General features: G+C 36.8%; 1 protein-coding gene across 1 annotated transcript in view; it reads right to left on the reverse strand.

Annotated features, from left to right (window-relative positions):
• Positions 1-15,941, reverse strand: part of ESR1 (estrogen receptor 1) — a gene marked incomplete at both ends in the record, with an annotated part of 105,478 nt that overhangs the window by 43,945 nt on the left and 45,592 nt on the right. Inside the window, one exon of the mRNA XM_084262156.1 lies at positions 1,819-2,154. Within this exon, the coding sequence (XP_084118282.1) occupies positions 1,819-2,154 (336 nt within the window). The remainder of the gene's footprint in view (positions 1-1,818; positions 2,155-15,941) is intronic.

Raw genomic sequence — 15,941 nt, forward strand, 5'->3', positions numbered from 1 at the left:
CTTGCTTAGGAAATAAAGGGTGTATTTGGGAAACCAAATACAGTTTTTTGATGTTTGCCTCATGTAATCATCTTGCAACAAGCAGTTTTAAAGAGATTTATGAACAAAAACCAGATCTGAGTTCCCTAACAGTGTTGCCTTGTATCTAAACACATTTTCATTAATTATATTAACTATCAAAATCAAATTTCATAAAAGACAAATGTTTCCAGTTCAACAGCTTAATGAATTTAGAAAGTGGTGTGTTCATGTTGAATGTAAATGAATGTATTTTAACAGACTTAGACTAATTGTGTCTCTAAAATCAGTAGAAAATTCATTTGAATTTAACTGCTTTGACAGTGAATAGCTTTAACACTATGGGCATATGTTCATTTTTCAAAAGCATTTTGTAAAGGCATGATCGTGGAGACATTCAGAAACTATCTGGATATGTTCCTGTGGGACCTACTCTAAGTGATCCTGCTCTGGTGGGGGGGGTTGGACGATGTGATCTTTTGAGATCCCTTCCAACCCTTAACACACAGTGATTCAGAGATCCAAAGCATACCTAAATTAACATGAGAACCCGCCCTTGACTTGGAAAGACTGTGGATCAAGCTTTAACTGTGAATTTGTCAGGAGTAAAATTCTCAGGTGATTTCTTATAAGATATGATGTCAAATGAAACGTGCACAGGTTCTCATTGATCATAGCTGGAGCCCACAAAGTGACATGTGAAAAGTGGTAAAAGGGGAAACCATGAGGACTGGAAAAGACTAGGGTGTTATGGGCTGTTGATTTACCAGGAAGAGTCTTGCCAAGTTTAAATGAAGGAAAACAGAAAAATGGCATAACCCGGTGCAATGCTGTTGAGGTAATACACCATGTGAGAGAGCGCTGTGGTAGTGTTCTCTAACATGCCTTCATAAAGAAGCTTCATAATTTTAATGAAATAAATGGCTACAGTAATAATTTAAGGGATCAGAATCCCAGTGAAGTATAAATTATGGTGTATGCAAGTATTTTCACAAAGCTAAAAGTAGAGTATGTGCAATAAATTCTAATAAATATTTAAATGTTAACTTACAAAGAGGAGTCTTGTAGACTGCAGGGCCACCAACCTCCAGGCCTGGATCTACACAAGGTTGCCCAGGGCCCCATCCAACCTGGCCTCGAACACCTCCAGGGACGGGGCATCCACCACCTCTCTGGGCAGCCTGTTCCAGCACCTCACCACTCTCTCTGTAAAAAACTTCCCCCTAATATCTAGTCTAAACCCTCCTTCCTTTCATTTTAATCCACTCCTCCTTGTCCTGCCATTGCCTACCCTTTTAAAAAGTTGAATCCCCTCCTGTTTATACGCTTCCTTCAGATACTGGAAAGCTGCAATGAGGTCCCCCCACAGCCTTCTCTTCTCAGGCTGAACAAGCTCAGCTCCCCTAGCCTCTCTTTGTAGTGCTGAATATATGGCTTACATTACAGATAGGAGTGATTTTTTCAAAAGGGATCTAAATAATTAACATTACTTGATTAGACCAAATAGCTTTTAATTCTAATTTTTCTGGGTTTTATATAAAAAAAAAAGTGTTGCAATCAAACCACTGGCCAGCATTCTATAGCATGTGGAAATACCTTGAATACATCTTTGCTTAAAAGTCACCCACATTGCACTATAGTTTTATCAACCATAAATTTTGTCATTTGTTATGTATTCATACTTCAGTGAACAATTTGCATGAAATTAGAATACCTAGTGTGAAAAACATAAGTACTTCATATTTCTATTCGTTTGTCTTGTAGATGCTTTTATAGTCCACTGGAGCTTTTTTTCCTTACCTGGAACTCTCTTTGCCCAGTTGATCATGTGCACTAATTCTCTGTCTGCAAGGTTGGTCAACAGGGTCATCATAGAGGCTTCGTTGAATGGTCTATTTGGGTCATATTCAGAATAAACTATGGGTGGCTCAGCTTCCAGCAAGGCACTGACCATCTGTTCTGCTGTCAGGGATAGGGCCGGACTGTTCTTCTTGTTATGTTTCACCACCAGTGGACTTGTCCAAATGGTGGGAGTTCGCAGCTCTGTAGAAGAAGCCTCCCCGTTCCTGGAATCCTGCTCCTCTCTTTGACGTTTTTGTTTCATCATTCGCCCACCTCTGCGGTCTTTCCGGATTCCTAGAGACACACACAAGACCACAATTAATTCCTTTCCTTGAACATATGTATCGCACACACATGGGGTTCAGCCAATCAGCAGCTGCTGTTGATAGACCCAGGTAGCATTAACTCTTGGTTTATTTTCTGAAGACTTTTTCCTATATATGGAAGTTGGAGAGAAAAACTATTTTTAAAAATATAGTGTCAGAAACAGTGCACTCTTTCCTAAAATTCAGATCAGTTGGTCTTACACAGGACACTAGACTAGTGACATTGTAAAGTTGGTTGCCTTAGTTGCACAAAAGTCAGTAATTGGGAATAAATAAATACTTCTTTAAGACAAACACTTCAATGTCTCAAACTCTAGCAGATAACTATTCTAAATATGATCAATGATAACTTAACCATTGGGGCGGGCCAGACGGATTACAGAAGTAACTCTCAAAACTTATCCACAAAAAGCTTTGTTCAACAATTATTTTAATTAAACATCATCCTGAGCCTGTGACCTTCACAATAATGTAGAAAAACATCAAAAAAAAAAAAAAGTTCCCATTATAAAATGAGCTTATAAAGCAATAAATACCATATAAGTATATAAAAAGAAGTAAGTAAAGGAAAGATGGTTGCAACCTCAGAATCTAACGTGGGAGACCTACAAAGGCTGTCAAAAGGCTGTAATAACTGCAACAAAAAACATTTTTTGTCATTACTGCACATTTCTGCAATGTGCTTAGCACTGTACGACCCTGAACCTTGGGATACTATCAAGTCAGCCATACCAATTAGAACAATATAAGACCTTACAGTGGAACAAAATCTCCCTTTGTGGAAAACATACAAGAAAAATATAATGATAAAGCCCACACGGACTCCAACCATAAAGGGGAGATAAAGTCTAGCTCTGAGTGGAGGAGGCACAAGCATTTTGAGGCTGCATTAAAAACTTAAATCAATCATCAAATGGGGTCGAGGGACATGCAAGTTCTAAGGAAAGCACACAAGGAATTGAGCTATGAGGATAAGGCACTGGACTCATTCTGGAGTTCTCACACAATATGGAAAAGCAGCATTAGTCCCAGTTTGAAAATCAAAAGAAATATCTATAGATACTTCAAAGTAAACTATTCAAATAGCAGAGAAGAGAGAACAATTTAAACAAAACAAAACCAGCTTTGAGAACTGTTGGCACTTGCAAGCAATCAATACAAATCTTTCTGATGGGTGGTAGAGTTTGAACCAATTTTTGTTCAGTTTTTTTCTCACCACAAAAATTCAAATCTTAAGATTTCCAGGCTTGTTAGATGCACCTTCATCTCACATCCAATATTCCTCATATAAATTCTTTCCCGGTCTCAAAGGAACAGAGGATGTTCAGATCTTTTGGCCTTTTTCTTTGAAAATGATGACATTTTCACTGAATTAGTACTTGAAGATTAAGCACTTTAAGTGCTTAATTCAAAATCTAGTAGGCCTCCTGGTTCTATTCTATTAATCTTCCCTGATAAAGAGAGTTCAATAGTTTTCATCACTCCTACTACTTAACCTCTCTATGCTTTCCCATTCGTTAAACTAGTCGTAAGCCAAAAGCCTCCAGTGCTTTTCTGTTCCCATTTTTCATTCAGCAATACCAATTTTTTCCAACCACTAAACTGTTATTTAGAAGAGGAGGGGGAGATTCTTGCTATTAAGAAAAAAAAAAAAATGCAAGACTTATTTTGGCAAAGTGTTATCCTATTCTCATTGGTATCTTCCTTCATTGGAACACTCAATAACATGCATCCTCTATCTGTAACAGATAGTTTTTGTTGTATGCTTTATATCAGTGTAACTTTTTTTAAATCAAAACTGCCCTATGAAACATGCAGACATAATCATGTGGAAAAAAACACATGGTTAGTACAGACTAAAGCATTTGTTAACTTTCTTGCACTCCAAATTCTACTGCTGCTCACCTAGCAATTTGCTTTTGAAGAGTTAAAAGTATCCTTGGGGCTTCTACTGTTCAACATACTCATAAATAGATGGAATCAGAAACAACATAATTCAGAAACAACTTATTGCGGTTAGAATAATACTATAAAAACTTCAGATAAGTTAGTTTAGAAAGTAAATAGAAGGCTAGAATTTACCAGAAGAGGAAGGGAGGACAGAGCATCTTCATAAATCAAAGGTTTTATTAACTCCTGAGGCACACTACAATGAACACTGTGCAGTTCTGTTGTTCCCATTTTAAAAAGAGATATCAAAGAAATGAAGAACAGGTAAGAGAAAGGTAAGTGAGGCAATCCAAAGCATGAAACAAGTTTGGTGCAAGAAACTGCTAATCTGACTACATCTGCTTGGCATGCAAGCCAGATACATGACTACAAAATCAGGAACAGCAGGAAGATAAATGAGACACAAACCCTGACACTTCTACGACAAGATGGTATCAGATGAAACTATCCTTTGCAAAGTTCAGCACAGACAAGAAGAGGTTCTCTTTCACTCCATTAAGAAACAAAGCTCTAAGTGTGAATACATTAGGATTAGATATGTGTTTGAAAGTTGTAGGATAAATAAGATGGAGAAGAGAATTCTTTAAAAGGTTAATGAACACAAATAGGGCACCTTTGGCTTAAGTCTCCTCGGCATAGATTTCCAGATGAGAGAGGAGTTTTTGGAGTTCGCTTTTTACTTATTCCAGGACTGTCTTGTTAGGTAAACCAAGAGTGTGATAAGAATTTGACACAACAGTGGAAAGGTGGGAACTGTAAGCACATTTAGCTGCTTACAAATCAAGCAGATTCTAAATAAGAATTTTATTTTTCATTTGTCTACGAGCTTCCCACTGGCTTTTCTTCACCTTGAAAAAAAAAAAAAATGCTGTATTGAGCAAAATTGAACATAACCAGTTTGGAGGAGATCCCCCCACAAATCTATTTTTACACTTTTATTTCAGGATTTAAGAAAAACAACCAAACATAGTAAGCCTACACTGGATTTTGTAGATACCAGATCTGGAAAAAAAAAAGAAAAAAATCAGTAAGACTATGCATTCCTTCTGCATCACATCAGCAGCCTTTATTAAAGACAGAAAGCTCTTTGAACCTTTACAAGCATCATGCTCATCAGAGATTTATAGAAATTTCTACTAACTCTTCACCTAACCCTTAGATGGACAAGTAACATAGTGATTTTATTATTCATTTTCTTGAAATGAATAGGAGTGAATAACGCTTTGAAAAATGCAAGTGCCTCCAAATCTCCTTCAGCATAATCAAATTTTATCTCTGTTAAAAAGAGATAATAGCAATGCAGTCACTAATTCAAAAAAGACAGCTCTATCAAGCTATGACTTCATTGCCAAAAGTGCAATCATCCTGCAAGGGTTTTTAAATATATGAATGCATTCATTTTCATTCCACAGTTCAGCCAATAAAAGAACCTGAATTGCCAAATGTTATGAAAAACAATATTCTACCAAAAATGGAAGTCTATGTGTCTTGCAAAAGCTCTAAAACCATTTCCACTTGAGTTTGAAAGCTACAGGAGCCAAGATTTTAAAAGGCATAAATCTTCGTATGTAATTTCAGTCAGCCTCTTATGCAGGGAGGCCAGTTTCAAAACTGCTGAGTAGTTATACACTCCAGTCAGTTGATCCTGATTAGCAATAAAATTGCATATGGACTGTGGAGTCAATGTTAACCAAACAAAACTCTTTACTAGCGTTTTCCAACACGTGATTAAAAGAAAACAAAAAATAAATTCCAGGTTATTAAAATAAATTAGAATCTTACATTAGGAATGTGTTGGATGAACATCACATCTCAATCAACCAGAATCCAGCTTCTTCCCACCTACTGCTACAAACAAAACTCTACCTGTATATATTCAGTATTAGACAAAATATTCAAGAATATGCAGAGGAAGGAGAGAATAAATAAAATAAAATTTGCTTTGCTCTGGGTGAACTATAGTATTATGTGGTTTAGATTTAAAGATAAATAAATACAAATAATAGATATATACATAATCTTAAATCCTATTCAAATATATTTCCTATGAACTACTTTATGTAATATTCTTTAATTTCTTTATTAGAAATTTCATAGGAATGTGTGTCAAGTAAAGAATGCTTATCGTTTGCAATAAATGGGAACAGATTTGACAAAACCCAATAGACTTCATGTCATTAAGACTGAAAAAAACGATTATTTGATAAAACTGAAACAGCCAAGATATTTTTATGTTCTTCCTATTGTTTGCTATTCTGGAAATGCTAAGCACAAAAGCTATTGCTTTTGTCTTGTTTGAAACATCGACCTGCTATCTGGAAAACTTATTGTGCAATACTTAACATGATACAAAAATACAAAAGACTTTTCTTCTCCTTCCCCAATGTGCATAACATTCATTCTGCTTGTGCACACAAGGGGTGAGTTGTGTGTACAGTACAGAAACTGCATCTGCCTGTCAGTTGGAAGCCTATTCACTCACCACCTATTTATTAACTCATCTCTCCATGCTCTGATTCAGTTTTGCTGGAGTTCTGAACAGCATTCCAATAGCTGAAAGCAAAAACTAGAATAATGTTATTTTCTACAAATGGTACCTTTCTTTGAAGGTTAAAACTCCGAAGTAAATGGTATATTTAACTCTATCTTGTTTACCTACACATGCAAATAAAAAAATCCACAATATTTTTGCAATGAAACCCACCCCAAAAGTCTACAGTAGTCCTCTAACTGTGTTTTAGTATCCAGATTTTCAGATCATTTTTCGACCATTTGTGTCAGTGGTGATGAATCATTGAGAAAGCTCCAGGGACTTTGTATGATCCTCACAAACACAAACTCTCTTTGATCTGCAATCTCCTGGATCACCTCAGAAAAGTGGAGATGGCAGCCCTGAGCAGTGTCAATTACCTAAAAATCTTCAGACTTTATCTCTTTGTTTGAAATACATCTCTGTGCTTGCAAACAGTCTGCAAAACCAGTTACTAGCATCATACTACATATTTAAGAGCAGCAACAGAAACAAAGTTTTGCAATTTTCTGGCAGACAAACAATAGTAATAACAGGCCACACCGATAATTTCTGTATTTTCTAACATTCAAGGATTCACCTTTGCAACTTTTGTTGACCATTGCCATACTTTATTAATGCATTTCATGACTGTACAGAAATTTATTTCCCATCACTTTAATTGTATCTGTCACTGTGTGGAACACTCAACTCACCTGACATCCTAATTTTGGAGCAGACATAACTATTTTATTGCATAGAAAAATGTAAAGTAGGCAGAATGCAATTACAGAATTTATTCAGGAACAATACCTCTTGTCTTGCAATTAGTGATAAGGATTTTGCAGCTGCCAGATTTTTCTCAGAATATTCCATTTAGGAAAACCAGTTTAGTAGAATGCTGTTTGTTTTAGAAGATCTTACAGCAACATGAAACTAAGATAACTTAAACCACCTACTTTCAAGAAATCTAAAAGTTCATCATCATTGCACAGCCAAATCATAAAAATACATTCACCTCTGAAGCAATTTCTTTTTTTAACAATCTCTCCAAGACAGATACTGAGCAACCAGAAGCAGCAGCACATTTCATGCCAGAATTCCTGGTCTGTACAGTGGGATGAGACAGTATTTTATGCTAAAAACTGCTATATAGTGTCTATTGGAAATAGGAGGGTTTATTTCACATTTTATAAAAAACTAATTTTACCTGATATTACATATGCTTTTTATTGCTATGGTTAAGTAAGATTTAGTTTTACCTCTTGAGGGAATATTTGGTAAAAGAAAGATGACCAGTGAGCACTCCCACTCAGCCTCAGGAGCTGATACTGGCAGGAGAATGAGGGAGAAGAAAAACTTTCTTTGCTGCTCTCCTTATTTAACATAGCTTTCAAGGAACTGCTCTGCTCCTTCTCCTTCTAGCCCTGCAAGATAGGGCTGTAGAATCTAAGAAATCACAGAAAAAGCAGAACAGATAGAAAGAAAAACAGGTAGAGAGTTGGTGGAGATCTAAAGGGGGTAAGGTAACTGAATTGATGTAGAGAATGGGATTAATTAATGCTTCTAGGATATATTTTATAACCAGGACATAATTACTGGATTGGGAAGTAATTCTAATTGCTACCTGCATCATTTTTCATCACTAAATGTACTTGTTGAACTGATACTCCATTCAAGTAATTACTAAAGTCTTTTTTTCCCCATGTATCTTTCTTGTTTGAGAGGGAAGACAAGATATTTTCTTTCTTTTTCATGCAATGACTGAAACACCTAAGTCTATATAAAATCCTCGGGTTTGGATATAGCAGTCAGTATATCCATGTGTCTTTTCCTTCCAAAAATTTTAACTGCGTCCTTTCTTTGCACTTGCTGAGTTAATACAGCACTACAGACTAAAGTCCTAGAAGTACAACTTTCTAATCCTTACCTCCTTTCATGGGTAATGCCTTGACAAAAAGAACTAGAAATTTGTCCCTCTCTATAGAAATACAGATTAGGGACATGTTAGTTATTTGTGGCTTTTTTTTAAATACATATGACCTACAACATTCTGCGTTTAATATTTTCTGTAGTTGTCATAATAACTATCACCATAACCGTCATGAGTAGAAAAAAATGTAACTGGTCATAGGTTGTAGCCATGATAAAGCTGTGAGATCTTGGGTACTCTGTTATTAAAACATATTCTATCTTTCACCTGAAGATCAGAGGGCTCTTTTATTCACAATGGCTTTTACTACTGAAAAACCCAAAATATGGAAATCAATTTACAGACTTAAAATAACAATGAGAAAGCAAGAAAATTAAAAGCAAAACTTCAACAACCACTGGCAAACCTTACCCACCTTGTGTTCATAGGCACATGTGCAATACTTAACAAGCACTTCAAAGACCTCGGGCACACACAAAAAGTTTTCCTGCTTTAGGTTGTGCTATACTTGATGCATGCAACCTCTTACCTGTAGATACAGTCTTGGCTTCCGGGTTGTGATTCAGTAACAGGAAAAAAGGCTTTTTAACACAGTAACAAATGATGCTTTTAATATTAGTGTTTACACAATAGTCACAATTTGAGTAATGGCACTGCAGTTTTCTACTGCTGCAAGGAAAGCTTACATTCACTCCAACTGTGTTCCGGAATCTCTACTTCCTTAGGTTACCATAAGATATCAGATTTAGACAGAAGTCCAGAGAAATAACAAATCCATGAACCATTAAATCCTATGCCTCCTTTTTGACAAAGTAGAATCAGAGAAGCAGCATGCTGTTAAACTAAATATCAATTAGTCCGAGTATTTCAAATCATAGAAAAATATTCTCTATTACAATCTCTGTCTTTTTTTGTCCCCTAACTGCTTAGAAACACCACAAACAACATGGACATTACTACCAGTGTCTTTCCATCCTCCAGTTTCCACACTCAATTCACTCTGGTGGTGCTTTTGGCATCCATCACTGCCCCAGCCATGAGCATGAGGATGCAATTACTGGCCAAAAGTCATCGGCTCATAGCTTTGAATTGTACCATTACTGGTACATGGGCAGCACTCTGCAAATCCTTGCAATAGTCAGTGCTCTACAAATTAATCTCCACTTTATACTTGACAGACATTCAGATGGCATTTCAAGCATTTAAACTAGTGAAAACAAAGTAGATTTGGAAACCTGACAAAGCAAAATATGAAGGCAAGCTAAGTGCCAGAACTAGAGAACCAGAGTTCAGTCCTAGGCAGCAATCATATAAGCAATAGCTTCTCATTCATATCAGCATTGTTTCATGTCCTGCTGGAACTGTTTTGCAAAATAACTTCACCCAGGAAAGAATCCCCTACTTAAAAACTGTTTGCTCAGAAAATAGTTTTAAGCTTTGAAGGTTTTCTTTCCTATTTGTGGCTTCCTAGTAATGCAGATTTTTCCTTGTACTAATTTCTTACCATTTCAGAAACACAGCTGCTGCATGCAGCTCCTAGGAGGAACAGGCTCAGAAAAGGGCTGGTAGAAACTTTATGTGAAAGCATAGCCTTATGCACAGGAAAAGACTGCAACACCTAAATTAACAAGATCACAAAATTAAGACCATTGGCTCACAAGTAAATTGGAGGAAATGAAGTCATAGTGGGGAGAGTGAAAGTAAGGATGGTGTGGGAACTGTGCTGAAACCCCCTGCATCAAAAAGTTTGCGGCCATACTCTGAGGAGGGAAACAAAAGCCATGGCAGGAATGACTTTCGTTTTTCTTTTTCCTAAGAGGACAACAAAAAGATGGGTCTATGGGTGGTTTTGGAAACAGTGACCAGTAAATGGTTTACCAGCTAACCTCCCAGTCTGGATCAATCTTCGGACCACAGTTCTGTTCCTTGTCAGCAGACCCCGGACGATAAGAGACATTTGACGCTTCTATATACATGCAGAGCCTTGTAGCATTAACAGCCTATAATTTTGTCAGTTGGTCAAAAGAGTATTTCAAACTTGAACAACGTTGTTACTCTTCAAGACGGATCTACCTTACCAGAATTATGTTAAAAACTGCCAGAGACAAGGAACATCTGGTGGGGGTTTTTTAAACAAACCCTGCTTGAGAACAAAAGACTAAGTATGTGGTAGGTAAGATTGTAAATAAGAAACCATCCTTCAGAAATTCAGAGTCTATAACCCACCTGATGATCAGAGTATTAAAGGAGTGCAGCACAGATAAGAAAAGGCCATGGCAGAGAAGCCATACAAATTCGTTACGCCAGTGTTCACAAAGGAAGAAAACAGATTTTTCTATGCCAGAAACCTGTTATGTAGGGACACAGGGAACCTTTCTGAAATGGAAGTGAGAGCTGAAGAGGCTAGAAATCCAAAAGCCTCTCCCAAATGCCCTAATACAGAAGGCATTTATTAACTGCTGGATAAGAACTCCTGGACTCAGTCCAGACTCACTTCGGTGGCATTGCTGCTGTGGGCAAAAGTAATTGCAAAAGGAAATCAGTGTGAACAAGCCAAAGGTTCCCTTATGGGCACATATTTGTGCATCATATAAGCCCAACTGGCTAAAAGGGTGATGCAAGCAAGGTAGCTATCTCCTACCGACCTCTTACAGAAATTTTGCTTTGCAGGAAGACCTCATTAGGCACACTTCTGCTGAATTCAATAGTTTTTCAATGCTTCATTTAAAACAAAATCAAATCCATACAGCTTACTCTAAAACATGAGGTCACTGTAGCTGCTGTACATAAGTAGAGGTCAGGACTATAATTACATTCTTGATAGATTAATAACAGATGAAGATTGCCGAAGCTATGACTGCAGTGTGGGTCCTAATGTGAAATATCATGGCATGATGGTCCTTCCAAGGTGATTTTGGGAGCTTTTCTGTTTGGTTCTCTCTACTACATAAATAAATTATTTGGTCATAGGGAAGTAACACCACTTTCCAAATTCAAATTTGATGGGCTTAATAAATTACTTCTTCTGAATATGATTCAGACAATCAGGCCCTCTATTTCATATAAATTTCTCTTTTAGAAAATCAAAAAGAAATGTAAATTGTGCTGAAAACCCAGGTGGGTTGACAATTACTTTAAATGAGAAACATTGTCTGAAATCTTCTAAAAAATTAATCAGAATTTCATGTCTAATATTGAACAAGCCTGCCTTAAGCGACAGTGCTTAATAGCCTGGTTTCTGACAAGGATATCTAGATACTCAGTAGTATAAATAAGCAACAGATTCGAGTTTGGACTGTGCACCTGGATGTCGCAATTTATTTTCTACTCCTGAGTAGCTGATGAATGTTCTATGCCTGTTTGTGTGGGTAGGTTGGGTTTTTTAAAAATATCTCTTGTCCTTTTCCAAACTGGGGCTTTTTTCTCCTCCATAGTCAGAATTACCTTCTACTAAAAGAGAGAGTGAGAGAAAGAGAGATGCAGGGCCCAGGGCTTACATTCAAATATTCTGGTTAAACTCATGGCTATGCCACTGGCTTGCTCAATGGTCAAGCTACATTGCATATCACAGTGCCCTCCTATTCCTTATCAGCTACAATGCACATCATAAAACTGGTCTCCCATGTTAAGTTTTTTTAAGACCTAGTGACAAAAACTGCTGTTAACAAGCAGGAAAATGTAATTTGGGATGTTGGATGATTATTCATAACTCCGAGTTTGAGAACCCATGGTCTGCTAATTACACATGAAGATGCAAGGCACGATTCATCCTAATCCGTATTTTGGTATGCAATCTTTGGCATTCATAGCACAAGTCTTAAAAAGCATCAGAGGATATGTAGAAGAGAAGAAAAAGAAGTTCAATTAATCCATCAATCAACTGAATCCTTTTCAGTGCTGACACTCCTGCACAAATCATACTATGTTTTGGCTACAGTAAGTACAGCAACAGCCCCCTTTCTAGGCAATATTTACAACAAAGCCATAGACACTTCAGGGGTCATGATAAAGCCTTCACAGGAGCCATATATAAGCCATGATTTGGAAAAGCCAAGTAGTTTTAGGAGCATGAATCCATTAGTGTAATTCTCAAAGATAGCAAGAATTTTTAACTGCTACATTTTAGAAATTAGATAAATCATTGAGGGTCCTGAAGCTATTTGTCCTGATATATCAAGGCCTATAGTGCTAGAATAGAACTGTGAATGCCTGCCCAGGGGATGAACCAGAAGCTCTAGTACCCCTGGAATTCCTCAAGCTCAGCAAGGAGAAGACACCAGCTGTTCTGATGTGCACACACATGCTTAAAACCAGTGAACGCACAGTGACACCCTGAGGTACCTGTAGTATGAACAAGTCACAGACAGAGGTGGACACACAGCAAGGATCATAGACTTCACTTAAAATTAATCAGCAATTTAAATGGGGATTGTCTCATTGATGTATCTATCCCTAAGTAATATCACAAAATAATTCCTAAATAGAAAATTTTAAGTATGCAGAGGCCAAAAAGTAAATTTAAACAAATATACAGGTATAATTAGCTGTGTAATCTCAAAAAAGTGTTCAAGAGTAAGATATATACATATATCTAACTATAGAAAATAAATAAGCATATTACAGGTTATCCCATTTCCTTCTGACTGTAAAAGTTCGACCTTGTCTAAATTCAGTGTTGAGCCTAATTTGAGCAGGTGGCCCAATAAGATACCTCCCAGAGTTTTTTCTAGCCCAGACCATTCTGTGAAGTGGAATAGGAAGATAAAGTCTTTTGGGGGAAAGTGTTCACAAAAATGCTCTCATGTTCTTATTTTGGAGGCAGAACAGTGGAATATTGTATCTGGGGACGATTCAATGGCAACAATCTTTGCATGTGTAAAAACAGAAAAGAGAAACATTTCACTATCAAGTCTGGTTCCAATTCCACCTTCTTTCCCAGGAGGCTGCTTTAAACTCAAAACTTTGCTGTAAATGCTGCTGGAGTACATGCTATCAGCCCATCAAATTACATCTTAAGAATGTACATTTCCTCATACATTTATCAGGCCCCACCTACACAGTTATTTGGCTGAGTACAGAACAGTATGTCTAAAAAATATCATAAGGGTTCTGCTCAGACAAACCAAAATAGTTTCATATTGTTAATCCATTTTCCCTCATTCACTAATTTCTATTTTTAATATAATATTTCATTAAAATATAATTACATGGAAAACTAGAAAGTCTGGAGCCCTTCCAGTGGTTGCATCAGACATCGATTTACCTCTGCTTTTGAGAATTATTTTAATAACTCTCTAGCCTTTTAGCATGAACAAATATAGCATTCAGCAAGGAAACATAGCTCTCTCCATTTAAAGACAAAAATCAGCAAGGTTCTTCTCTGAGAGGATGGCAAATTTGTCAAATGGTTGTTTTTTTTTTTCTTTTCCCTGTAAATATTCTTCTTAATCTTCTGCAACATAGTCACACAGACCAGACTGATTTTCCACGCGGTAACAGGTGGGTCACTACTTCTAGGTAACGTAAGAGAAACTGAAAGCCTTCTGTCCCTAGACTACAGGTTGTACCACAGTAATCTCTGAAGGGCTCTCAGATACTTCATGAGGGCAACACTGAAGGATATAGCTTCAAATGTGCTGTAATACTATTATTTCATTCTCATAAGAAACAAGACTCTCAATCTTCTCTCCACAATATGAAATTTCAGGTTGTTCAAAGACAGTGAGTACCCCTATATATACAAACACCATCTGGCTCTAGCACACAAGCACTCAAATCCTTGACTGCCACATTTTATACAATTTGAGGTTGGGAAATCATCAGTATTCAACAATCGGAATTATGTAGGTCTCAGAATGCCTAAAAATGGACTACCAGGCAAATAACTGATTTTTCATTAAGGAACTAACATTTAACATTATGGCAAATTTTTGCCATAGACACTGATTCCACTAGCCCTCTGTTGCTCTGATCCCACAGAGCACTTGATGTTGAATCTGCCTTATCACACAAAAAAGGAGGCAAAGAATGTAGCATGCTAGGGGGCAACTAGAAATCCCCCTTCATTTATCACACTGTACACATACTTAATTAAAACATAAAATTAAGGTGCTTTGGATTTCAGAGGATGAGGCCCTTTAGAGTCATCAGAAAGCCATTAAACCAGTGAAGAAATGGAAAGCCAGATCTGTATTGCAGCAGAGATCACCAGGACCATACATATGGTTGGAGCTTCAGGACTGCAACTGCTGCAAAAACTCCATTTGGTAACTGGGATCCCCCACCATTGCATGAAATAGTAAGTCGGAAGATCCTTCTCCAAATCAGAATTGAAACAGTCTTCAAGAAAACATCAGTGGATCATAATCAAAACCAAGATTAATCTCTGCTACCCAACCAGAAGAAAAAGGGACATGACAAAGAGTTTATACCATATGACCACTTTATCCTCATATACAAACAAGGGTGCACAGGCTAAATAACAACATAATTGTAAGGTCTTTGGGGCTCATTCAAAAAGAGAGTGTGAAGCATTTGGACAAAAAATAACAGCTATAAATTGTGCCTTAGATGCTGACTACATCAGCAGACATTCTGGCAGCCTAATTGTCTTTCAAAGCAGCACAGTAACCAATGCAGAAAAAAACACTTGCAAACATAAGAGGAGAGAAAGAAAATAATTCTTCAGTACTGAAGGAAGTTTTTAAAAGATGAAAGAATGGCAAGATGAAAAAAAGGATAAAATTTCCACAGAAAGTCATAAATAAATGTTCCTACAGCATAGCTCAAGAGCCACTTGAAGCCTGCACTTTTTTCTGAATGAAGCTCCAAAAACATTTCAGTTGTGTCCACTCTTAAAAATATTACATATGAACTTTTTTATGCTCCATTGTGACTTTCAATGACAAAAATCTCAGTGACCATAATTCATAACTTATGTTCAAAATTAACCATTTTAATCAAGATTTTGCCTAGCTTCCCCCATACTTACTCAAATTCAATAATTTGATCGCTCAGATGTTAAATGATAGATAAAAGTCACAAGTTAGCAGCTTTGACAATTTATTAAGAAACCTCAGCTAAATCAGCACAGAAGGAAAACTGAGATTACATTTAGAGAAAAGAAAGATTACAGCTGTTTTCTGCTATGTCTAAAAGGTATATCATCATAAACAAGTTGTGGAGATAGGTAAAGAATTGAGATATGACACAACTGAACATTTTTCAAATGTATCATAGAATTAATGCCTTTCTACACAGCAAATCCTTCAATATGAACAAAAGATTCAATCAAGAGAACTATGGATTATAAGAGAAAAATGTGGACCTTGAGTTAACCAAAGCACTACATGACTCATGCTGA

This window comes from Gallinula chloropus, assembly GCF_964237585.1.
Source record: "Gallinula chloropus genome assembly, chromosome: 3".
Lineage (NCBI taxonomy): Eukaryota > Metazoa > Chordata > Aves > Gruiformes > Rallidae > Gallinula > Gallinula chloropus.